The sequence below is a fragment of the Fundulus heteroclitus genome, unplaced genomic scaffold (assembly GCF_011125445.2).
Source record: "Fundulus heteroclitus isolate FHET01 unplaced genomic scaffold, MU-UCD_Fhet_4.1 scaffold_38, whole genome shotgun sequence".
In the NCBI taxonomy this organism is placed as follows: Eukaryota; Metazoa; Chordata; class Actinopteri; order Cyprinodontiformes; family Fundulidae; genus Fundulus; species Fundulus heteroclitus.
In genome coordinates, this window is record NW_023396792.1 from 3239855 (window position 1) to 3265708 (window position 25854).

The following is a 25854-nucleotide window of genomic DNA, read 5'->3' on the forward strand; positions in this document are numbered from 1 at the left end:
TGTGCCAGGGAAGCCTGTAAACAGATTTCTGAAACACTCTACACTCGTGTAAAAAACTTTAAAGATAGATGTATGATAAATAGAAAAAACACTTAAGTTTACTACTAGTTGTAGTTTGAACATTCTTGTTGTGCAGGAAATCCAGACATTGTTGGAGTCGTCTTGTTAGTAAAGTAATCACCAATGTAAAGTTAGCTTCCTGTTGCCAAGGCAGAAGTTGTGTAGTTTACCAATACAGGATTACCTGAAAAAGTGACAGTGACACTCAGTCACTGGATGATCTGAAAGCCCTGAGAACTGTATACACAAAATGTAAGTGATTTAGAAATTGTTACCATTTAAATTGTGGTTTACCTTGTAAACATCACCCAACACCTTGCTAAGGGGGTCAGACTAAAAGGTATCTGTGGTAGTGCTTTAGAAGTTAGTAGCCCATCAAGCTAACATATTTTGACATAATGCTTTTTGTGCAGGAAATCTGTGACATCATCCAGAATGGTGAGGTTGGCTAGCACTAGAAAAACCAACCACAAACATGTTATGAATGTAAGCAAAAAATTGCATGATGCCTTCCCTGACTTTTCAATTAGCTTAAGAAGTTACAATGTCCTGCAAAAGTATCCTACCCCCCCTCAGCATTTTCATATTTTGTCACATTACACAGCTTCAGTATTTTATTGAGGAGACCAAGTTATATTTTATGAATAAAAAAAAGAATAATTAAATCATATGGTATATAATCATAAAAAATTTATTACTTTTTTTTTTTTCTAAATCTTGCTTTATAGAACAACCTTTCACTGCAAGTCTTTAGGAGTATGTTTCTACAATATATACACATCCATAGATGGACGTTTTTGTTCATTCTGCTTCGCAAAATAAGTTAAATTTCTGTCTTGTCACAGACTTTCCGTTTCAGCTTTTTATTTCTGAAGACCTTTAAAAGCCTGCATTTTTTTTTCATCCAACCACTTTAAAATGATGTGGTACTTGGTGTGTCACATAAAAAAACAAACAATAAAATGCATTTAAGCTTGTGATGCATGACAGAATGTAAAAAGAGTTATTATTACCTTCGCAGGGCCCTCTATTGAATATTTGTTTAAAATTCAAATTCACTTTTACTATGTCTTTGTTATAGAGACCACTATTGTTCTATTAGAAAATACCTTTTTTAAATTATCTAGAAAAAACAGGAAAAGGTTGCAGAGTGTTTTACCCTAATAGCATTTTACAACCCTCAGTGGCCATCAGAGCAAAGGCTTAGGAGGAAATTATACCTGTTCAAGCTAAAATCTGGAAAGTTAACATTATAGCAATCTCTTACAAAACCTAATGATTGGTGTGCATCTTCACATGTGGTTTTGCAGCATATTTATGAGGCTATGTATAAAAATATTTAGTCTTCTGCAGTCTTACCCATCGGGCCTGAGGTCGGGAATGGGTCTGCTTAAGGACAGACGATCACTGAGGTAGGCGTTATATCCGTAGTACTGGAACATCTTCAGAGCCACCCTCCGGTTGTCCGGACTGAGCTCCTGGCCCCAGTGAACAAACAGGGATGAGTCAGAGAAGGATGTGTCTGGCTGACCATCCTCTGCCTTCCCCGGTGTCTCTGGGAGGCAAAAAAAAAGACAAATAGTATTAATATCTGTCTGGGTCACAAGTTAAGGTTGATTTTGCTCAAAATGACCTTTAAGCTAGTTGAATAAATAATAGTGGTTATAAAACACTGAGATGAATGCTTTATTCTTTGAGCCATAATGTATGCCATCATGTGAAAGGTGGTATATTATTCAAAGACACAGACTGGCTGTCCTTCAGCAGATATATGGTCCTCTCTGGAGGTTCGTGAGGATGGTGAGAATCATTCATGTCCCTGAACAAAAGATTCATTCCCTGTCAACTGCAATTAGCTGTACAGCAGCCAGCTTTAATGCTCTTTAATGTCTACTTCTAAGAATAATTGAAACTAGCTTCTCAAAATATCTACACTCTGGAACGCTTTAAAAATAAACGGTAATAATTATCAATTTATATTCCCCCACATGTCATACGACTGTACAACATGTTTTTTCTTAAAAAAAAGAAAAGAAACAGCAAGTAGAAAAATTTAAAACATTCCCCTGAGCTAAACCCTACATTATTTTTTATAATTTAAAACTCAGTGGATAATCAGACTTTGTAAAACAAAAGTCTGATTATCCAAACATTTCGTCATGTGAGCCTAAATTGTCAAAAAAGTAGTTGATATATATATATATATATATATATATATATATATATATATATATATATATATATATATATATATATATATATATATAAAACTACCAAAATAATTATATTGTGTCTGTCGGAAACTCCTCCACAAAATATGAGCATGCAATACAAGTTAGTGAGATTTTCTGTAGGACCGAATTGTGAAAATCTAAAACCTAAAAAAAGGATTTTGCACATTTGCCCCAGCAGAAGATGTTAATCCAGTCTGCAAATAGTTATGGGCTCAGTTGAAGACAGAGAGAAAAAAAAGTTAATATTCTCAGCAATAGAAATAGGATCTTGGTCAGTCTTTATTTAAAAATGCTTTCTGTATTTACCCAATTTTAATAAATGAACTTCAAGCAGATTTTGATGCACCAAAGTCTGGATTAAAGTAAAAAAGTTGTTGGATGGATGTGGTCCTATTTACTATGAAAAGAAGAAGAATGTAAAAAGTGTGGTTATTAAAAGACAAACACTTTGTGCTGTACCTGACATTTTAAACTGGAAAAAGATCTTACCCTGTCTGTAACAATTTTGTCCTAATTAAAAATTAAAAAGTCTCCATCTGCATCAACCACCTGCGCTGGTGGACCAAAACATTCTTGAATTGCAGTTGGGGGGCACACAAAATCAGTCCACTTTGGACACCCCTGCTGTAAACAACCTGTACTGCTTCCAAGACACTGATCTAAACCTCCAATGGCTTTAATTACAGAAGATCCTGCACATAATTGGGATAAAACTTGAGCAAAACTATGTGGAGATTTGAGGGTATAAGTGTGTTTGCATAATTTCATAGTTTTGTTCAGAAAACCTACAAGTAGTAAGAATTTTCTGCAGTTTTGCCAGTTTATCACAGTCCTTTTGTTGATTCAGTGTGTTGGGATTCTTGCAGAAAGTTAATTAATGAGTCAGTCTGGGGATTAAATAACGTATTTACATCTCATCCTAAGAGTCTTAGGTTTTTAATAGTCTGCTTCAAAACAGATACCACAAAATATACAGTAATTGCTTTTCTATTATTAAAATGTTCACCGCAGTCAAGAGGCCAACTACAAGAAGAACACATTAAGTTTTAGAAGAGTTTGTTTCCTGATGATTTACCTCTAAGTCATCGATAACAATGGCATAATTTTAATTCAAATGTCCCAATCAGCCGGAAATTAAATCTAATAATATCTAGCTCTTGTATCATGCACTAGACATTTCATTAAAAGACAAGCACTATACTCAGGCAATATAAAAATAAATGAGAGGAAATCTCATTTAAGATGTTTGGCATTTCATGTTGCTGCAGACAGATTCATGTTATCAAGAATTCAACACATCAGGGGCCTTTTCCTTTACAGCGAAATGCAACCAGAGGAAAAATAAGGATGATTTCTCTCTATTTTGGCAATATGGTAAAGATGAATTAAGAGCTTAGGGTAGTAAACGAGGATTGAGAGCACTTTTAAAGACCCGGAGAATAAAAGGAAGAATAATGACAGAAAGAAAGAGGGAAAAAAGAAGGCTTTAGGTTTTCAGTGACACTGCCTGTAAAAGACAAGGTTACTTTACTGTGTGTGTGCATTTGTGCGAGTGTGTGTCCAGTGTGTATTTTAAGCAGATTGCACTTTAAGCAGATTGGGAGTAGTTAATATTTATGAGCAGACTGTTTTCACACAGGAGTGACACACTGTGTCAGCATAGTAAAAACTAAAACAACAGCACGGAGGCAGATATGAAAGGATTACATTTAGATTCAAAACAAAAAGGACTTCCTCCGAAAAGGCAGTAGATACCCTTAAACAGCTACACAAGCGACTTGGTTTTAAGTATAAATCCATCTAAAATAAAAACACCCATTTTGTCAAAGTGTAATTCACTCCAATTGTGCATTGCAGCATGTCGAAGATCTCCAACATTGTCCATGCTGACACAAGTTTATCACTGTACTCCTAATCAGAAAATATGCACTCAAAATGAATGATGCCTGGGCTGATAAATACCTTTTTTAATCACATGAATGGATGGGTGGGTCATTTATCATAGAAAAAGCACCTAGGAAACAATGCAAGCCAGTAGAGGCAGTGTGATTCTCACAATACTCAACTGGGAAACCATGGGGTTTGACGTTCATGTGATTGTTTCTTTGACATATACCACCAACTTAAACAATAACCCCTTTGTGACTGCTGTATCTCCTGAAAGCAGTGACCTAATTGAGGAAAAATACACACAACACTTCAGAGCAATATTTAGGCATTCTTCTATGAACTTGGCCAACAGTTAAAGATATTAAATTGACCGCCAAATAACCAAGATCACAATCTGATGAAACCAGAGGCCTTCAAAGCCTTCAAAGTTCAGCTGCAAACAAATTGGTGCGCGATAGCAAAGGACAGCTTCAGAAGCCTATGCCTCTGGAGGCTGGGCTGATTTGTTGGGCTAGAACAGAGCATCACAGCATTTAGAAGTCTGAATGTTATCATTACTACCTGATCTCTCTGTATAATGGATGAATCACAGTCGGGGTATACATCCCCAGAATCCACCATGTCACAGTAAAGGCTAATGTTATGCAAATCCTGCACCCCCAAAGAAACTAAAATTGCTTTTGCAAGCTAATAGAAGGATTTGAGGGAACATGTTTGATTTAATGACTGCCAGAGGGCTTATTATTTTAATTTAACATCAGGAACTATAAGGTCACAACATATACTAACCAGCAGCAGTGTTAAATTGAACATGTTTCAAATTTGTTTACACTGCACTGATTCAAGACCTTTACATACAGTATGTTATGTTTGTTAAGATGAATTTTGATATGTAATACAGTGTTAAAAGAATAATACCGTGCAGTTCACTGTGTAGCATTTTGACTCTCTGATCACTGCCTGCTTTATCTCATTCCAATTTAAAGGTGTAACAAGGTGGTTTTAATAGTAGGCACATTGTTGTGGTCTTTGTAATTTCGCACTTCTGCGGGGCCGAAAACACATCACTGCCCTGGTGTCCACCGTTATGATTTGCTCCACACCTGGGGAAGCTGTGACAGACCAAAGAAGCATTGGTGGGCTCTGTAAAAGCAGGCAAGGAATTAGCTTGCAAGCAACAAGAGTCGGTCGTCCCATGCTTTGACGACACTCTTAACAGCTTCTTTTCCTAGCAATCATCCTTTCTTGGGACCTGAGATGTTCCTGACACAGACACTGTTCACAAGAAGAGGCTGAACTTCCTGCGGCAACTGAAGAAGTACAACCTTCCACAGGAGCTGCTGGTCCTCCTCTACGCTGCCTTTATTCAGTCTGTCCTGTGTTTGTCCATCACTGTGTGGTTGGGCACATACACAACACATGACAGGTCTAAACTACAATGAAAATTATTATCTGCAGAGAGGATAACCAGACCTGACCTTCCCTCCATTCATGTTTTTTATCGGTCTAGGGTCAGGAAAAGAGCAGCTATCATCTAGATCCCAAGCTGATTCTGATTCTTCTTCAGTGCAGACAGAGGACCTGCATAGCATAGCAAGAAGATAAGGATATTTTAGGGTGCTTTGTGAGATAATGCACTAACATTGCGGCACAGGTGTGGTATACAAAGGCTGAGTCATAATTGTGTGATTGGTTGTCACACAAGTCTGTTTAGACTGTGTGCAAGCCCATAGAAGCACTGTAGACATTCATACTTGACAAGGACAAGGGTGCAGTATTCTCCATAAACACAGGGAGGCAGTACTCAACAGAATCAGTGGAAATGCAATTACCAAGAAAGTAACAGTTGTCTACATACACCCAAAATGGTCGTGCGCAGTATTGTCAACAATCATGCAGAATAGTTGGTGTGTTTATGGCAGCTGAACAGAAATAAACAAAGGGTTAGAGATGTAGAAAAAGATATGTTCATCCGTTGCATACAGGAAGACATGAAGATAGGGAGTAAAGTCTGTCTGTAAGGCCCGTAGGGGTCTTTATTAAATAAAAGATTTAAAAAATATGTTGCTTTAATATATAAAAGCTGGTTGCTTTACATATTGTGGGTTGTTGTTTTAGACTTTATTTATACTGCAAGTGATGTTCACTTAAGTTATTATGTTGATTCAAAAAATTGTTTTACATATCAAAAGATTTTTGTGGCAGCCTAACTAAGCAGGGGTTCATATTAATTCTGCTACAGTTTGAGATCCATAGAAATATTTTGCATTGAATTTTTTTTTTTAGCTTTGTGTCTTTATGTCATATGTCTGAAGCTTTGTGATAGAGCAATAGGCTATTTGTATTTATTAGTATAACTCTCTTCAAATGTTATGTAAAGCTTTAACCTTCTAGATGCATCATTTTGGTTTTATATGTAAATAATCTCATTTGTTAGTTTTTTAATGATAATCTTGCCCAAGCTGTATACTGCCAGTTCAGAAGTTTGTGTACAGTGCCAAACATGGGGTTCTTTTAAAGCTGTGACTGAATTAATTATGTAGTCCTTGCAGCTATATGCCATGTTTGGATGTTTGTAACTACACAGTACTGCAGTGTTATGAAGAAAACTCTGACAAAACTCTCTGACAAAACATCTGCATTTAAAAAAAAAATACAGTAAGACCCTAACTATCAAGAATCAAGGAGTAAGTCAACTTCCTAGACGAGACAACACAGTGAACATATCGGCCTGAGGCAGGATAACTTCTGACTTCCAACATAGCCGTTCAAGTTTCACAACCGTGGAACAGATGGGAAGACTCCCAGCTCTTGATAAGACAACCCTGTGATTAGACAGGATAAAAATTCTGTAGGTCTTTCTATCTGGGCAAGTCTGCCTGAAGCCCCATTCGTCAGACTGTTCGTGTGGTGATTAATTAGGTCTACAGAGACAGTTCCCTCAGCGGTGAATCCCTTAAGCACCAGTGAGGGCAGGTTGGTGCTATTTGAACACGGTAAGTTGCCCAACTTGGTCTTTTCAGATTAAGTAAATAAACAGAGTGTTAGTCAAGAATAACAGTAGATCTATTAAATCACATCAAACAGTAAAGCACGCTGTACGTTTTATGAAATGTTTCTCTGTTAAGCACTTTAACCTTGTGTTTAAGGAAGGGTTTTCTCTGGAGAATCAATTGATCTCTGCAGAATACTTTCAGTGAAGTAGCACTGATACTATTTGAAATGAACTATAGCTAAATACCAGACAGAGAGAGTAACGTGTGTGTGTGTGTGTGTGTGTGTGTGTGTGTGTGTGTGTGTGCCTGTGAGCAGGGATAGACAGGGATAGTGTTCCCTGAGCTTCCCAGCAGTACTCCAGGCACTTGTGGTAAGACAATAAGTGGACTTTCATTGTGTTTGCAATAGAGAAACTAAGCCATAGCTGTCTGCTTTTACAGCTCCAGAGAAGGAAATTAGGCTGAAACATACAAGAGAAAGTCTCTGATGGTCAAGATTTTATCACATCATCACAAATCTTCCTCTTCCTGTGCAGAAGAGAAGTTTTTAAGTTTCAAATGACGTTATTTTATGCAATGTGAAAAGCAAATCTGTGCTGTGTAGACTTGGTAAAAGTACTGCAAGGTTTAGGCTTATAAAAAGCATGAAAAGGAGGATATTCATATACTGTTGTACATCATTTGCAAGCCTCCTCGTGTCTTGTATTTAAACGTGATTTTAGCACTTTCATATGCTACAAAATATAGGAAGAATGGAGTTGTTTTGAAAAGCTTAAATAATTAAAGTTGGGAACTTTTGAGATCATTGAACAAACACAAGCATATCCTCTATTATGGATGCTATTTCTATAATTGATCAGCCTTCCTGGTAAGAAGAGTGTCCTAATGTGACCTTTCTGGCTCACTAATGGATAGTATAAAATAAAACATAGCAAAAGTTGGTAGAGGAAAAGCATTTAGCGGAATGAAAGCCTTTACACATGAACGCCTGAGATTTCTGAGTATTGGCAAGACTATTTGTTTTTTACTTATTTTACTGCAGAAATCAATATGAGATGTAGTTAGAGTTTCAGAGCATTTAAATGATACTCCTTGCAGTTTAAAAGAACTTGTCCTCTGTGATTTTGAGTATAGTTCAGTTCTACATATTTTAATGTATTTTAAAGCCATTTATGGAGCATAGTCTAAAAAACCTGCATTATTCAGTGGGTCTTTATTGTTTTATACAGCTCGTGTCCCTGTTGGGCAATTACTGTTGATCTAAAAGATTCTAAAATCAACACAAAAGCAAATGATTTTATTTATAAATTGTTGCATTTTTTTAAACTATCTGTGCAAGCCTTAGCTTCATCAACCTAGAAAAAACTGAATGTGGAAGTCAAATATGGCAGCAATGATACAAATCTAAAGTTATTCGATCTCTTTGCAAATATGCTCTCTGTGCAGATGAAAGTTCAATCACTTTGCGGTGCTGTGTGCCTTACAAACTGAGTAAAACTAATAGCTTGACCTACCTTCTTATTAATTTGGCTGAAAATTAATTAAGAAATGGTCAGTTGATCTTTAATATCGAAAAACAAACACTGTCCTAAAAGAGTGAAACATCAACAATTCCAAACCCTTGATCCCAATATATACATACGATCTAGACTAGGAGTGCATCATTAACTAATATTCCAGCTGGATTCAGAGACTGGCCCTTCTTTAGGTTCTGGCCAAAGTTATTGGAAAGCACATTTGCCTACCTCAACATAACACTCAGCTGTATTTTATTTGATATTTTGTTTAATTCTCCACCTGTTTTGTTACATTTTAGGGGATCTAGTCTATCAATCACATATTCTACACCATGTGTCTCTGCATACCTTTCTTGAGTGGAATAAATGTGCTAGTGAGAGAAGCTGGAAACTGCCTTTGAGGAAATTCTGTAATTGAGATATAGGATGAGATTCTGTGGTTGAACTGCATAGTTTCCCCATGTAAATCAGTTCCTTTTCTTCTCCAAGCTGAATGTACATTGTTGTGGCAGAAAATACAGCAATGAAAAATGAAACATCAGCTTTTTTTTCCTATTTTGAGCATTCTATATTAAAACTGGAAAGTTTTAAGGATTATGCGATCACAGAGGCTGGAGCTGCAGAAAGCAGTTAACAGGGAAACAGCAGCTAACTCATGGACACCAAGGACTTCATCGATGTGGCATGCTTAAACAAATGGACAGTTTTCTCAGGACAGAGTGGACACATGGATATCCCTGGAGCTGCTTTTTCAAAGTCTAACAGTGAGACGTATCCTAAAGACAACATGGGAAGAATCTACCAATCCTGGAGCAGCTCCTTGCTAAACCATATAAGCTGACGTAAGCGAGAGGTTTGCCACTCTTGCTTCCAGATGTTAACCTGTCCGGATGGTAGGGCTGGACGATAACTCAATAACGAGATATATCGATCAATAGACGTGTGTTTCAATTGAAAAAAAAGGGTCAATAAAAAGTTTGATAGAAGAACAGTTTTTCTTCCTTTTGCATTCTAGCCTAGCATACAGTTTAATACTATAGTTTTTAAATCCTCCCAAACAATCACAAACCTAGAACCAGATAAGCTCCGCCACCAAGCTTCACAGAGTTCAGAGAGTATGTGTTTTTTTTTTTTCTTTTTAAGACTTACAGTTTTTTTTTTTTTTTTTTGGTTGAATAAAGGCTTGCGCTTGAATTCATTGTTCTTTATTTAAAAATAGGTCATTAAGCAACAGCATAAAATGGCCAGGGCTGCACTTGCTAATTATCAATATCGATCAATCTGATTTCTATTTTATCAATATGCTTTTTTTCTATATCGTCCAGCCGTACCGCATGGTTTTATGTATGAAAATCCTGTACTGAAGCTGTAACAGGGTAGGGTTAATTCTCTACAAAAAGGAAGAACAATATGGGGACAGAGGCCTCATAGGCAGGAGCTAGACAGACAAAGACATCATCCAAGGTTTTACAGCTTGTATGTTTTTATACAGCACAGCTCAATGTTTTCTTCTCTTAGAAAGAGCATGGATCAATGGGATCCTCTTTGATTCTGCTCTTTTATTTGATTTCTTGCATAAAGTACCAAAAACTATAGGCAGCAGTTCACAGAGTCACTTTGTTCAAGGGGTCTGCGTGACTGTCTGACAAATAGCTGGTTGCATGTAGAGCAATGCAATCAGTTGAATGTATCATTTCATTTTGAAAAACAAAGAAAAGAATATTACCAGAAAACTATTATTAACAAATGTTGCTCCTGTGCTCTTATTTTTCATCATCTGTTGGCTGACACATGCTTCCACACTATTGAGGGCATGCCATGCACGTGTCAGATCAAGTAAAGATGGCAGAAAGAAGAAAGGAGGAGGAGTGGCAGCCTATTTAAACAAAAAAAGGTGGAGTCAGTCCATTGATATACATGGATCAAAGAAAGATTTGCAACTCAGTCGGTGTTTGTCTTCACCACTTAGCAACAGAACAAATTTACAAATGTGCAACAACCTGAAATTCAAACACAAAGTGAGCCATGACTGTCTATGGAATAACCATGATAAAAAAATGTTTAGCCTGAAGTGATGGTGCTTTTAATATTTTTAGATCTCAGCATTACTGGTAGATAACTTCTGCTATAATCGTGCATATTTACATTGTGTCACTTAATGTGCACTGTACCTTTTGCAAATAATTAAATACAAATATAAATTAGTTACACAGAAAGCAGCTGCATTATTTTGCTGATATATTGACAACATTTATATACATGACCTTTCAACAAAAGACTAAAATGTGAGCAAATTTGTTTGGTCAAACATGTTTGTCTAATTTAAATGCATTTTCTTCTTTTATGCATAGCTTATTTATAATTTATTCTTTTCATTTTGTAATTTAGTTTATTTCAATTTGCATATTTTTTATAATTCATATTCAAATTTGATATGATATTTTAGGTACATGTCTGTGCAAATGTAAGCTTTTTTGTTATTTTAGGTACATTTCATGTTGCTGGCTTTATTTTATTTTACTAATTATCTAACACGCTATGTTTAAAAACATATTTCGCTATAGGTAAAGTTAAGGAAACTTCAACGAGATGTTATCAAGGAAATGTTCTTGTTCAAAGATATTCACTGTAGATGGATTGTCTTTCCAAACTCAGTGAGAATATTGACCATAATAATAGTGATCTTCATTTTTACCATATCCCAACACCCCTGATTACTGGTTCAAATGTCAGCTAGAGATATTACGTGGAGTTTCATGTTCTCATAATGCATGTAGGTTTTCACTGGGTCCTCCTGTTTTTCTCCCAAATACATTCATGTTAGGGTAACCTGTGATTCTAATTTGCGCTAAGGTGAGAGTGGATGTCAGTGTATTGTTTCTGTGTTGGCAGTGTGTATCTGCACCCACGCACATCTGGACTACTGGCTTAGGCTCCAGTGTTGTGTCCCTATACAGGAATAAATGGGCTTTAAAAATGGATGAGGTGGAAAGATGAATATTAAAATGGTAAATGGACTGACTGTGTTTTTCTAGAGCCACATCACTGTGCAGACACTTATAAACAAATTTGTAGGCAAATTGGTGTTAGGTGCCTTGCCCAAAGGCACATCAACATGAGGAATGGGAGGAAGCTGCAATTAAATCCACAACTTTTTCACTGCAAGATGCCCCCCCCCCTCCCAAAAAAAGAAGAAGTTTCTACCATTAAATGGGAAGATGAGGTTTTGTGCAATACATGGGCTTTCAATTATAATGCAAAGTAAAAGCGTATGACTTCAAAGTGGCCTTCCCTTTTCTTTTCCTGTTGGAAAAAACTTTTCAGAATGACTCTGTGTGTCTTTTTTGAGAGGATTTTGTTTTGGTTATACAATCGGCAATTGAAACAGAGAGTGCGTCATCAGTAATTGGGTTGCTTTACATCCACCGTAATGAGCATGGGGTACCAAAACATCAAACGCTTTGTCACAGTCAAGGTAATGACTGTACATTAATTGTGACACTGAAACTGAGGAGATTATCTTCAGGAAGTCCGTTAAGTGTACGCCTCGCCATTTAATCAAAGGATGCAACATTTGTTGATGCAGCTACAAATTAAAGACAATGTCACCTAAAGAAACGACTTGCTATACAACTTTAAGAAAAAACAAATGTATCTGGCTGACTACCACGTGTATCCCTAGAGTTTTAGCTGCACAATCTTTTAAATAAAATGTTACATTATTTTAAAAATGTTAAACGTCAACTACCATCAGTGGTATTGAGATAAAAATGGCAAAGTTCCAGGCAAAGACATTCATATCTCTTGAAACCTGTATATTCTGTTACATTATAGCCATAAACCTCAATCTTTTTTTAAGGATTTTAAGTGACAGGCCAACACATCATAGAGTACAAATAAGGACAAGAGTTCAAAGGAAATTTATACACAGTATTAAAGATTTTAATCAGTTGTTCATTTGTATTCAGTCTCCTGTGTTAATACTTTGTAGAACATTTTAATGCAATTACAGCAGCAACTCTTTTGGAGTATGTTTCTACCAGATTTAGACATCTGGAGAAATTTTGCATAAACCTCAGGACAACGAAGATCTGTCTGTTTGGAGACCATCTGTGATGATTGGTTTTCAAGATTCTCAATTGGATTTATGTCCGGACTTTAACTTAGCCATTATATATCATAAAATATACTTGCATTCAGGCAATTTCAGTGTAGAACTGACTGTATGTTTAGAGTTGTTGTCGTGCTAGTAGGTGAATCTTCACCTCAGTCTGAAATTGTTTTAGTCTCTAACAGGTTCTCTTCTGGGATTTCCATGTACTTTGCTCTTTACATCAACACACTCCAGCTTCCCTGTCCCTGCTGTTGAAAAGCACCTTCATGGCACGATACTGCTCCCGCAATGTTTCACTGTGGGGATTATGTGTTCATGTGCAGTGAAAGTTTTACTCTGCATAAAGCATTTTGCCAATGACCAGAGCACTTTCATCACAGTTGTTGTGTCCCCTCCTGACTTGTTATGGCTTTTCTTCAACAATGGTTTTCTTCTTGCCAGTTTTCCATGAAGATGAGATTTTTGCAGAGCAAAAAAATGCAAAAAAATTGTCTGGGTTTCTGGGCTTAACCTGTTTACAAGGAACACTGGTTGGTCTACTCACACAATGGTGTTTATGAATCTGGCGGTTACCCACTGGGAGAGCCAGGAATATATAGTGCTCCTCCCAGGTGTGGCAACTCCCAGTAATTAGAGTTGCCTCAGGTGTAACCGCTCAGATCTAATTGCTGGTGTAGCACAGAGAGCAGGGAATTACATCATGGGACTGCAGAACAGGAGCTTTTTAGGCAGAATCAGACAGGAATCAGTATAAATTCACAGCGTGAAGAAGAAAGTACCATGCTGCACTGATAGGGGGCAGTGCTGAGCCCCATAACAACAACGGGTAACAGGTGAACGTTGCTGTGTGCTCCTTCTTCTACGCAGAACGCGCAGGTGTTGCACCAACAAGTCTAACGATACACTTATTTAAATTTGTTCTGACAAAGTGGAAGCTCTAACTTCTAACATCTTTAAAGGATTTTCCTAAACTGGATTTTCAGTCAAACAGGCGATATTGGAGAGAGGACGGCCAACTCTGTAGCTGAAACATCTGCTTCAAACAAGTGGGAGAAAGACAACTGGCTCTTTTCAACAGGAGATTTATGACTGGCTCTGATACAAGACGGCACATTTTTCTGCTTTCCATGATTTCTATTTTCGTATTTCACTACCATTAATTTTCGGTGCATTGAAAAAAACTGAAAACATCCAGTCGAACCAGAAGCGGTCCAGGACGATTTTTACAACCAACTGACAGAGACATTCATATAGAAGGATAGGCACTTAGACTTTCAAATAAAGTTCAGTTTATACATAATTTTCCAATTATAAACATCAACATTTGTCGCATGAAAGAATGTGACAGCTAAACCTGAGTGACACTGTTTAAAATATGTGAACACTCTCAAACTTTGACTTTTTTTGTGCACGTTTGAAATGGTAATTATTGTTTGCACCCTATACTCTCCATGCAGCTGTCTGTGCTGATGATTCCTGCAGAGATTGTTGGGATGAGTACACAAGCAAACACCAGGTTGTTATGACTCGCAGATCTTTATGCGGCTTTCACTCCAACAGCTGAAGGACAATGTCTAGGTTAGATAAATCCATCAAAGGATCGGTGACGGCACACGACTGATCACTGTTGAGCTATGCATGAGTAAATGACACCATATTTTATTCCGACAGACACATTTTGCTTGACGAATTTGTGTTATTTGCTCAGTGACAGAATTGAAGGGATCTATGTAAAAATAATTGTTTTTAAATCTACATCAAATATCTTTGTTCTTGTTTTATTTTTTCAACAGAAATCTTAATTTCTTCCATATATAAGAACTAAGAACTACCATAAAAAAGGTTTAGAAAGAGACACTTGTTTTCTTGCAACAGCTTGACTTCATTCACACCTCTTTCCAACGCTTTGGTCTAAATCTGTAATAGCTGAGAATGTCTCATATTTCACTGTAGCTTGACACGTGAGCAGATGAAGAGACACGTTCAACCATTTCAGTTCATACTTTAAAGACTGCTCTGCTCTTACAACAAATTAGAGGTCATTTGTGCCTTCATCACTTTATAAATTAACTTTCTCTGTTCCTGCTGCTGCCAGCTGGAGGTATTACAAATCAAAGCCGATAGTCATTTAGCAGAGTCTAAATGACACTATAACATTACTTCACTTTTATTATCTTTGCACTCTCTTTGAGGTTTAAAATGAGTTTAAAGGTTTAATTGATTTTTGCAATGCTTGATTTAAAACCATTTCACAAGTCCCAACACGGGTCTTAAATCACTGGAAATTAACATTCTGGCTCTCAGCAGCCCAAACTAAAGATGAACTCAGCTTTCACTTGAATTGTTTTAACACACCAACATACAAAATAATGCTGTTATTCAGTATATCAAATATTTAGTGAATGAGAAAACACAAACGAAAAGTTGAAAAACTTTAATTTTTTTAGGCGGTGATAAAATAAGCACAAAAATTACATTTCAGGTCAATATTGTTGACAAAAATACAACTGATTAAATGTCCCTTAAGCACATAAGACTCAGGAAGCCTAAATGCAAATGAAGGGAATGAAATGCAGTTGTTTAACTGAATATGGACTTCAAATAATAGTAAAAACAGGGTTAGTAACCAAATTGATTACACAACATGAACTTGTTAAATATTATCAGTGAATGTTTACTTTGGTCTCAGGTATTTTATAGTTGGCTTTACCTGGTTTTAAAAAGTCACCGATCCAAACAAATATATATTTCTGTTTTTCGTTATTTATCTCACATTAAACTCAAATCTTGGCTTATACACTTTGTGTTGAATTGTAACCATACAAGTATGTATTACAAAAACAGTTGTTTCACTGCTTTCCAGAAAGTCCAAGTCAGAGAGGCAGAAACCCTGTAAGGCGTATAGTTAGAGTGGCTTAGGTTATTCTGAGCCATCTCTGTTCTGTTGCTGTTGGACATAAAGATCACTTTCCCTCACCACATTCTCCTACTCTCCAATTTTGTATTAGTTGTCATTTTAACTTTGTGTTCTCTCTTTGCCCATTACCCACAAAAAACTATGAAATATCTTAAAAAAAATGTTTTAGAGGTGTAGTATGTGTGAGAAGAGAGCCATTAAAAATGGCCATTAAAATGAGCCTTGCTTTTGCTGTGTTTTGATTAAAACTAATCACATGCTTGTTTGTTAAAGTTGATTTGAACTATGATTTTAAATATAGCTTAAGTGAACATTTTTCTTAATAATCTCTCAGGATGACAAAGAAACACATCATTTACAATTAAAATATATTTTGCGTTCATTTTGTGAACACAAAATATGTCCTGTACACATTGTTTGCTTAACTTTTTGCTTGTTTTCCCTGTAAGGTCTGAGTTTTTGTTTGATATATTTTGTCTTTGTAATATTTAGTCATCTTTAGGTATTGTTTATCTGATTCTCTTGTTCTTTTTGTGTTTTTCACTTGGCTACCTAAGTCTATGTTCTCCCACAGCTGCTCCACATTCAGTTAATCAGTCTCACTTGTTCCCACTCCTGCGATCAGCATCTCAGTATTTTGGCTACCTGTTTACATCCACCTCTTGCTTTCCAGAGTATTTCCATATCTCTCATTTGGTTTTTCCTCCCCCCTTTTTTTGTTTTGTCAGTTTCCTTTTATCAAATCTCTTACTCTTTAATTGCTTTCTTTAGACCACAAAACAATACAGAACTATTATGCTCTGATGTTTTCAACAAGCCTAAAAAATCCAAATAATTAGCTTTGGACATTAGCAATAGCATAATACTATAAGCTTTTCATTTTCATTTAAAAACATGTCTTTAAAATGATCAGCTGGCTCTAGGCCAACAGTTGGTTGAAAAGGCACCAGCTGCTAAGACAATCATGTGCATCTTATCCTCTTTATGTGCATCTGTAAATCAAAATCAACTATACATTTTATCCATTATGGTAATGCTTTATTTTTGCCAACATTCCAACCTATTTAACAACCACTAAGTAATAGTAGTTGCATTTTTGTTGAAGACGAAATTGATTGATTAAAATGATAAAGTTTTGTAAGCTGAAATTTAGCACCACCTACAAACCCTTATCTAATAAGCGAGTAGCTATACTATCTATCTATCTATCTATCTATCTATCTATCTATCTATCTATCTATCTATCCTATCTATCTATCTATCTATCTATCTATCTATCTATCTATCTATCTATCTATCTATCTATCTATCTATCTATCTATCTATCTATCTATCTATCTATCTATCTATCTATCTATCTATCTATCTATCTATCTATCTATCTATCTATCTATCTATCTATCTATCTATCTATCTATCTATCTATCGATCTATCTATCACACTAAGAATTTTCACAACCAATCTATGCCTAATTAGGGTCCACAAATAATCTGTTAAAATAGCTATAGCTGGCTAAATTAAATGTGTATGCTTTACCGACTCCCCATGTGAACTAGGTTTATATAAAAACATTTACTTTTTCACAGTAAATTATGCAGAGAAAAAGCTCTTGTCTTTGGCATACAGTATGCTGTGGCTCTCACACATTATGACCAACTTCACAGGCAGTTAAACACGTGTTGTTACAGCTGGACTAACTAGAGGTCCTATTTTTTCTTTTGACAATACAGACACGGAGCATGGTGTCCACTTACTGTGTGGATGGCTGTGTTCGCCACTGTTTGGGCCTCTGTGACTCTCTCATTAGGAGGCATCAGTAGCCGGCACGTCACACTGACATTTTCCCCATGAACGAGGAGAAGGGTGTGTGGCTTTCTTTCTCCTTGTTTATTCCCAAGAGACGATCAGCAGCAGCAGAATTTAGGAGGAGGGTCATGTTTATTTGGAGCAGCCTTTGTCATCTCCTACCCTCTTTTGTTCCTCTCTCCTCATTAAAGCGCTGAAATCACTCATGCCCTTCAGAGGGATAGAAAGGTTTTCTTTGTGCTTTTTCATTCTTTAGGAGAAGGATTCACTTCCAGAAATGTAATGTCATTAGCGCCTTAAAGTCTGGGCAACTGGCTGCGGTATTTTCACTTAATTTGAAGAGCGGCCACTATCATGAAATAATGATATGGAACTGGATATTCAACACCATGTTCTTATTTTGATGGTTTCACAAAATAAGTTATGTATGAATGATGTTTAATGAATTGACTAGAGGTGATAACCTGTCAGACCTAACAGCCTGTGTGGAAAAAACACTATTATATTATTTTTAATATAAATATATATTAAATCTAACTCTTATCTGAACCCTGCCTTTGGTGGAGTTTGACTTTTAAAGAGGTGTTTCCTTGGAGTCTTGGGTACTGCCTTTCCTTAGGTATATATTTTTGATTTATATACTGCTTCTCTATGTGTCTTGGGGCATGAAAAAGCACAGGGTGAAGAGTTTCCATTAATCTCTCACCTGAGACATCCATCGTTATGATTCTATACCAATCTTTCACCTGTGATGAAGTTTAAAGAATGAACCCTGGAAATGTTTACCAAGACCCACTTTTCTTGACTCACTGGTTATGAGGGTGCATATTCACGATGCATAATTACACAACAGGAAAATAACAAAGCTTTATATGAAGAAAATAAGAAATGAAGTGTAACAAAGGTTGCTCTGAAAATCAGGAAGACAGGATCACAACATGGGGTTTAAATCTAAAATACTATAATGAAAACTATGGGAACAAAAGAATAAACATGAAAGTTTCAAAATGCCACTATCCACTAATACAATAGACTAAGAAGTCAGAGTTACAATGGAAACTTATAGTGTAGCTGCAGGACAAGAATTGACAAGTTTTCTTGGGGTTCTGTAGAGAATAATAATGGGCAATATCTTACAATTTCCTACATGCCATGACAAAATACTATAAGAATTTGCTGCATTATTAGACATCTGTCGCTGTTTCCAAACCTAAAATAACTAAGTATATGGTTAGTATTGTCACTTTTACTGTTCGAACTAAACCGGCGAGACATAACATTGTGACTATTGATAGGGGAAATCAAGAACACTGACTGCCTCTTAATCATTGCAACTGTTATTGAGTGAGTTTAGCAAGGGTAAAATTGTGATGGCTGGATTAATAGGTCAGAGTATTTCTTCCCCAAATTATAGCTGAGAGCCATGAATGCTGCGAACTAACCCCAGGGGAATGAACCTGTGGCCAACCCATCCCAAAGCTCATGCAAGTCAGCTCTGACAGTGAGAGATCTGCTCAAGTCCCATCATCCACCACCACTCCCTTTGGAGAAACCCTGCAGAATCACCAGAGACCTCAGAGCCCCTTGCAGGGCACCAGGGCCTACAGCAACCCACCATCACGTCCGAGGCAAGGCAAACGCCCCGGGCCCAGACAGGCCCCCACAGGCAGCAAAGCCCAGACCCCACACCACAATCCATCCTGAAGAGCCTAGCCACCCAGCCCAGGGTTTGCAACTGCAAACACAGAGACCACACCCACCACCGTATGGGAGCACCATCCACGGGTTACCAAAGCCGACCATTAGATCAGATACACGACTCCCCCGCAGCGAACAACCCAACCCCCACACCCTGAGTGGGGACCAAATCCCTGCAGCCTCATCAAGCACCAAGTCCCCCCACAACCACCCAGAATGAGACTATAACTCTGTACTTAACCCACTGAACGCTCTTTGAGATGCAACTAATCAGAAGGGAATTATTACACTCCTAGCCTAAGTTAAACTATGGAAAATTTGTTGATATGGTCTGTTTCTCTAAATACCTTTAACACAAATCATAATGATATCAATAGGTTTATTATTTATTATATTTCCCAAACCTTTCTTTAACATCTAGACTGAGGAAATCATCCAGTGGAAATTATTAGGTATGTGTTCGGCATCCCAGTCTTCCCTCATATAATGTGTTAATCTTCCATGTCTTCTCATTTGAACACACCCACATTCAGACTTTTACATGATATGAAAGCTGTTTAAAACTAAGTTAATTTCTCACAATTCTTTATGACTAAGTTTTGACGTTTTTCAGGCTCATGAGAGCCGGTTTCTGCCCTGTCCAGTGCTCTGAAATGCAGCAATCTGTAAAAAAAATATTTGTTATCCGACACAATTTTAAGCCAGGGTAATAATTTTCAGATAATTTTTATGCAAAACTCAACTTCCCTGTAAAATTAAGTAGGGGTGGACAATTAAATGCATTTGCAATATAATCACACTTATAAAACACAATTTCCAAATTGCAGAGGTCTGCAAGTTTTGGCTATGTAACAATGAATGCATAAGACACGTCCTTTAGGTGTCGGTTATATATTTAAAGTGGGTTTGCCTCCACATGGAAGGGAAGAGAGCTGCAGCAGTGAGATAATCTAATTTTATATATTTTTTCTGAGTTTACATAATCATACTTTTTTTTTCACCAGAAACTTTCAGGAATCTGTCCATAGCATTAAGTACTGGTCAAACAGTTTAATACATAGACTTGTTTGTTGGTTTCACTTTGCACTTTATATTCAACAATGATTGATGTCCAACTCAATTAAAAGCTATTCTCTTGAATAATACTCTGATTAATAAAAACAGTTATATTTCTTGTTTTATATAGTCCTTGTTTTCATACATTTTAATCTACAGGCCATTTTTGTTGCTTGTGGTAAATACAGAGAAAACTCAAAATAAAATTTCAATCGCAATAATGGCTGAAATACTTCACAATTTTGATATTTGGCAAAACCGTACAGCCCTAAAACTAAGTAAAAAGAAAATGGGTGCTAAATAAAAAAAAAAAAAAAATTCTCTTAAAAAATCATCAATAGTTTCCCCCTTGGACTATATGTTCTCACCTGCGTTATTTGAGCATGACTCACAAGACCTGTCATCCAAAAAAAAAGCAATCAACCTATAACTCTTGAAGCTATATATTGAGTTTGGCAATCAAAACTGCAACTCATTTCTCATTTGATTCAAGTTTACTTGTGACAGTGCGACAGATGGTTCATTTAATGACCTGCTAAGTATTTCTTTAAAAGTGCCTGCATTTTTCCAAACAGCCTTGGCAGAGGGCTTTACAGATTGTTGCGTGTAATAACCCATCTGGCACATTAGGTTATGATCCATCTCAACTACGCACCGTGGACTTCAGAGCAAATGTTCCAGAAGTTGGTAAAATAGTTTAGCTTGTATGACTGGTTATCAAAATGAGGCTGCTTCAATCTGACACAATGAAGTGAAAGAATATACTTTAGCTAACTTTATTTCTCAATGCATCATTCTGTTTTGAATCAATGTTTCCTTGAACGAGTCATGGTTTTGATTCAACTGTTTAACCTTGCAGAAGATTCAACAAATTCTGCATGGAGATTTCAGATAATTTTAATTTTTCTTAACCAGTATGTCACTGTATTCAATGTATTTCAGGTGGTGACACATCCAGCTAAGCTATGACTGACATTAGCAGTGCTCCATGAAAAGAGCTGTTGAGTGAATGAGATTTGACAAGGATTGCAGCTGTGTAGTAATAAGAATAAAGTAAGAATACAATCTTTTCAAAAGCTATTTCTTAACCCTCACAGCTAGAAACAAAAAAATATTTTTGTTAATGTATATCATATTTGAAAATCAGATATTTGATTTTATGTTTTCTTGCTATTTGATGACAGTCTCTTTAGATCGATGGTGAAAAAGCTGATTTAACTGTTAAGTTTCTCTGTCGAAATGGAAAGAAAATAACTTAGCAAGCACTGCAAGGACAAAAAAACAACAACAACAGTTAACCACTCACGGTTAATTTTCGAGTTTTTGTCCTGGGGTAAATCTTTATTTATACATAACAAGGACAAGCACTGAAGCACTAGATGTGATTGCAGTGTAGCCTTGAGAAATCTCTAATAAAGTCAGAATAAAAAGGAAAGTGTCCACTAGAAATTGAAAATTGTCAATTCTGGCCAATGAACAGTTTTTTTGTAGCTTATTCACATTGCCAGGAACAGCAGTTTGCTCCCACAAAGCCTCCTCTAATTGCACCATTAGCCTCCTCACTCACCCACACACTAACATGGTTGGAAATTTGATTTATGAGCAAGTACGGTAAAAGGCCCTTTTAGAAGAAATCTAAAGTGCACAGAAGAGTAAAACAATGGGAAAAAGGAATGGAAAAGCCTAATTAGTCTTGAACAAAAAGTTTCTTGAGACCAGTTGTCTTTCAAGCATTTGTGCATTTTTGCTGTGCACTAATCCATTACAGAATAAGTTGCTCCCAATTTAAGGTAAATTTAATTGAAAAAAAAAAAAAAAAAAAAAACTAACAAAAACCAATTTGTCTTCTGTCTAAATCAGTTTCCAAATGTTGCAGCTTCAAGCCAAAAAAAAAAAAAAAACCTGTCTGTTGAAAGGTTTAGTTTCTCTAAAATAGACATCTGGACGTTCCTCGCTGCACTGAACTGCATACACCATGCTCCTCAGTTTGTGTTAGTGAATTTTACCCTTAGGATAAACCAACCTCTGTCCAACAGTTTGGTTCGGTCTGAAATGCATCAGGATGTTGTTTGGAGAAAGTTCCATTGATTTTCTCAGATTTTCCAGCAATGTAGGGGATGACAATGTTTTTGGATTTGTTCTTTTCCTTGTTCTGTTCAGTGGTGTGTGTGTGTGTGTTTTTGCCTTGACAAAAGCACACCTGGGTTATTCACAGGTTTGAAGAGCTACTTTGATGGCATTCTGTTATTTTTCCTTCCCGTCTGTCTTCCTGGGGATGTGCTCAGCCCGATGATATAGAGTTCTGATGACAAGAAGTTCTAGTGGGTGTAGAGTCAAACCGAAGGTTTGTGTGAGTTGGTTTCCTCTAAACCTCAATGTTGAGGCTTTTGTTTCTTTCCAGGTGCACCAAACCATCCATAGATGGCAGTTTGTTGTCATTAGCATACTCTCTGGTGAACTTCAAGTTGTCGTTAACATGTCTGGTGAAAACTTCAACCTCTTATCCTTTTTGACTAGGGTTGGGAATTGATAAGATTTTCACGATTCCAATTCCCTTATCGATTCTGTGAAACGATTCGATTCCTTATCGATTCTCTTATCGATTCCAATTTGTGGAAATTCCTTTAACCTCTTAAACAAAAATAGACATTGTATTAAGCATTTAAATTTAAAGTAATACTAATTTAACATTTTAGAGACATAAAAAGACAACAAATAAACATTAAAGTAGGGTTTATAAGTTGGGTTCTGCAATGTTATAAGATGAGTATAAAACTCATCTTAAGAACCAATCTCTGCTCAAAATGGTGATCTGCACCGCCTAATCTACTTTCACCAGTTATTGCAACCGTAAACTGCAGAAAATACGGTCAGAGCGGCTCCTTCTGAGTTTACTCTGCTCCTGTCAGGATGAGCTGCAGCGCGTTATGAGGCGGAGGGATATTTCAGCGTCACTTAGTTTAGAGCCCAAACAAGCGACTTCACTTTCAGAAACAAGCAAAAAAACTGCAACCCCACAACTCATGAAATATACAAGCAACTTTAGAAAAAAATAAGACCAAAGTCGCAGAAAATAAGTGGGCTTCTCAACAGTGAGCATACTTTCTAAGCGTGTCGTATCACTCCGCCCCTCTGGTCGGTAAACAAATGTTCCGGCAAATTCTACATTATAAAGAAGAAAAATCTACCCAAAGTCTCGCTCTCATGTCATCTTGAAGACATTCTTCTTTAAAATGTGGGCTACAGACGACGTGTTTTCTCTCTGGCCAGAAGTTCGATGGCAAGTTGGCAATCCAACAAAACAGCCCATGGTGAATCATGAATCAGAAAGGTGAAAAAAATAATGTTTTTTCCACTTTTAACCGATATATTGGAACATCCAACGGCCATGCACGTGGGCATTGTCGCTTCAACGATAGCTCTCCTGAATTTCAATGGTGAAGTCCTCTGGAAATCCGAAACAATTGTTGTAGAGCGCAGTGCCTTACCGTGACATTACGTCACAGGATGTGATGTCGGGCGGCCATGGCCGCCCCCATACACAGTGATCGAGACGACAATTTATGCTTTTATTTTCTTATTGATTAACGCTAAATTCATTAAATAACCACAAACGTATTAGTTTTATGTATAGCTAATGATCCACTGATTTTTCCTTGTTGACCGGACTTTCGATCGCTTTACCCGATAGGGCAGCATTTTTTTTTGTTTGCTTTACTAGACTTACGCCTGGTCACGTCGTACTTGCTTACTGAATGCCGTGTTCGTAACTTGTGTAAAAAATGTGACGTAAGTCGTGCTGCTCGGCTCTGGTGCTGCTTGAAATCGATACGAGAATCGTTAAGCGAGCTGCCAAACGGTGCCATGGAAATGGAACACACGAAACCGGTTCTGAACAGGAACCGGTTTTCCATTTCCATCACTAATTTGACCCAGGTATCATCCTTATACCTGAAACAATGGCTGGGTGGTGTTCCCTCGAAGGAGCTCTCTGTTTTCCACTTCCTCCATGTACCCTTTGAGAATGTGATTGTGAATTCCAAAGACAGGAACCAAAGGACCTCTACCCTAGTGTGATCTGAAGAGATGACATTGAGGGAGGGCCAAACAGCAGTGAGATCCCTCCATCCACGGAGCTGAGAAAAGGAACAGTGAGAACTCCAGGTCAACGTCCAGTGTTAGATTACCTCACCTGATATAATTGTTGGTAAACACAATGTTAAGGTTCATGGAGAGCGATGCGGAAAGGAGTGAGGAAAATATGGATTATTTGCAACCACCATAAGTATTGCAATATTCAACAACGGGAAATGTTCTATCCAGGAGGGATGTGGAAAAACTACATAGTCCATGCATTTGTTACTTTGAGGCTGGACTATTGTAATTCTTTACTATGAGGAAGTCCACAACATGCAGTTCAAAGCCTTTAGCTTCGTCCGTGGCATTGTCTAAATTTACACCAGTCAAACATAATACGATAAAAAACAACTCGGGTAATGTTAGCCTTCCTGTTTTAATTCTGTAGGTTCCATTCCAGTAGGACCTAACCATGTCATCAACCCAGCATGCATTGAGCAGGGAAAAAATGGTGACCTCCATGGGTAAAAAATATAACAAAGAATATACATTTTTTAAAAGTAATTATGAGTTTTCATTTATCACAAACAGCAATTTTCAAGTTAATAGGAAAATTACAACATATTTGGGCCAACTTGTTTAACTAGTCATGGATCCCTTTAAAATAAATTAAGGATAATGTGATTAAGGTAAATAATTTACTACTTCTGACTGATTATGTGTGATTGGTTGATTTTAATAATTTAGGTGAATAATATTTTTGATATAAGTAAATATAACCAAAGTTGGATTTATCACCAGCTAACTATGTGGTGGTAATTGTAATAGGGATACAGAAAAAGCTCACAACAAAAAAATTGTCAAATGAACATAAACTCCTAAGATAAACAGTATTGTTCTGCCTCCAAATATTTCACGAGTCACTTCTGTTACTCAACATCTGTAAGGACACAGTAATATTTGAGAGTATTAATTTAAATCTCACAATATTTATACTAAAGCTTTCTATTATGCAAAGAACAAGCTAAATTGGGGCAATGATGTTGGACTTTCTTTTTTTTTTAAATGTGTGTATTTGCATTTGCATGTTAAATTTGTTGTTCCTTTCTGGAAAACTCAAGAGAAGAAAAAGGTGAAATAGCTTTCAAAGGGCATCTCTAAGTTTTACACCACTGATTAATTGCTGAAATTAGAAGTGTCAGCTCTGTTTTACGGTAAAGCTGATGAGTTAAATCACCTTGACTTTGGTTTGTTTTCAGCAAGAAGCAAATGTCAGGTTTTTACTGCAACCAAAGACAAGACAAGCTTTGAATAACATGAACAACATGAATACAGTGATATTTATATTTAACAGTTCTTTCAAATGATTGTCATCACTTTCGAAACACTTGGATATGAGTTACTGCAGCTTTGCAATTATCCCGATATTTATATGCTCTTATGCTAACATAATGTGCAAATTCACAGTTTATGGAGACTGAATAACAA

At 36.7% G+C, this 25854-nt stretch overlaps 1 protein-coding gene across 2 annotated transcripts in view; it reads right to left on the reverse strand.

Annotated features, from left to right (window-relative positions):
• galnt18b (UDP-N-acetyl-alpha-D-galactosamine:polypeptide N-acetylgalactosaminyltransferase 18b) overlaps positions 1-25854 on the reverse strand; it is a 136999-nt gene that overhangs the window by 57020 nt on the left and 54125 nt on the right. For both annotated transcript variants that reach the window (XR_002428774.2, XM_021321774.2), the window contains exon 2: positions 1420-1615. Coding sequence is in view for 1 of the 2 variants with exons in the window: in XM_021321774.2 (XP_021177449.2) it covers positions 1420-1615 (196 nt within the window). In the remaining variant the exon portion in view is untranslated. The remainder of the gene's footprint in view (positions 1-1419; positions 1616-25854) is intronic.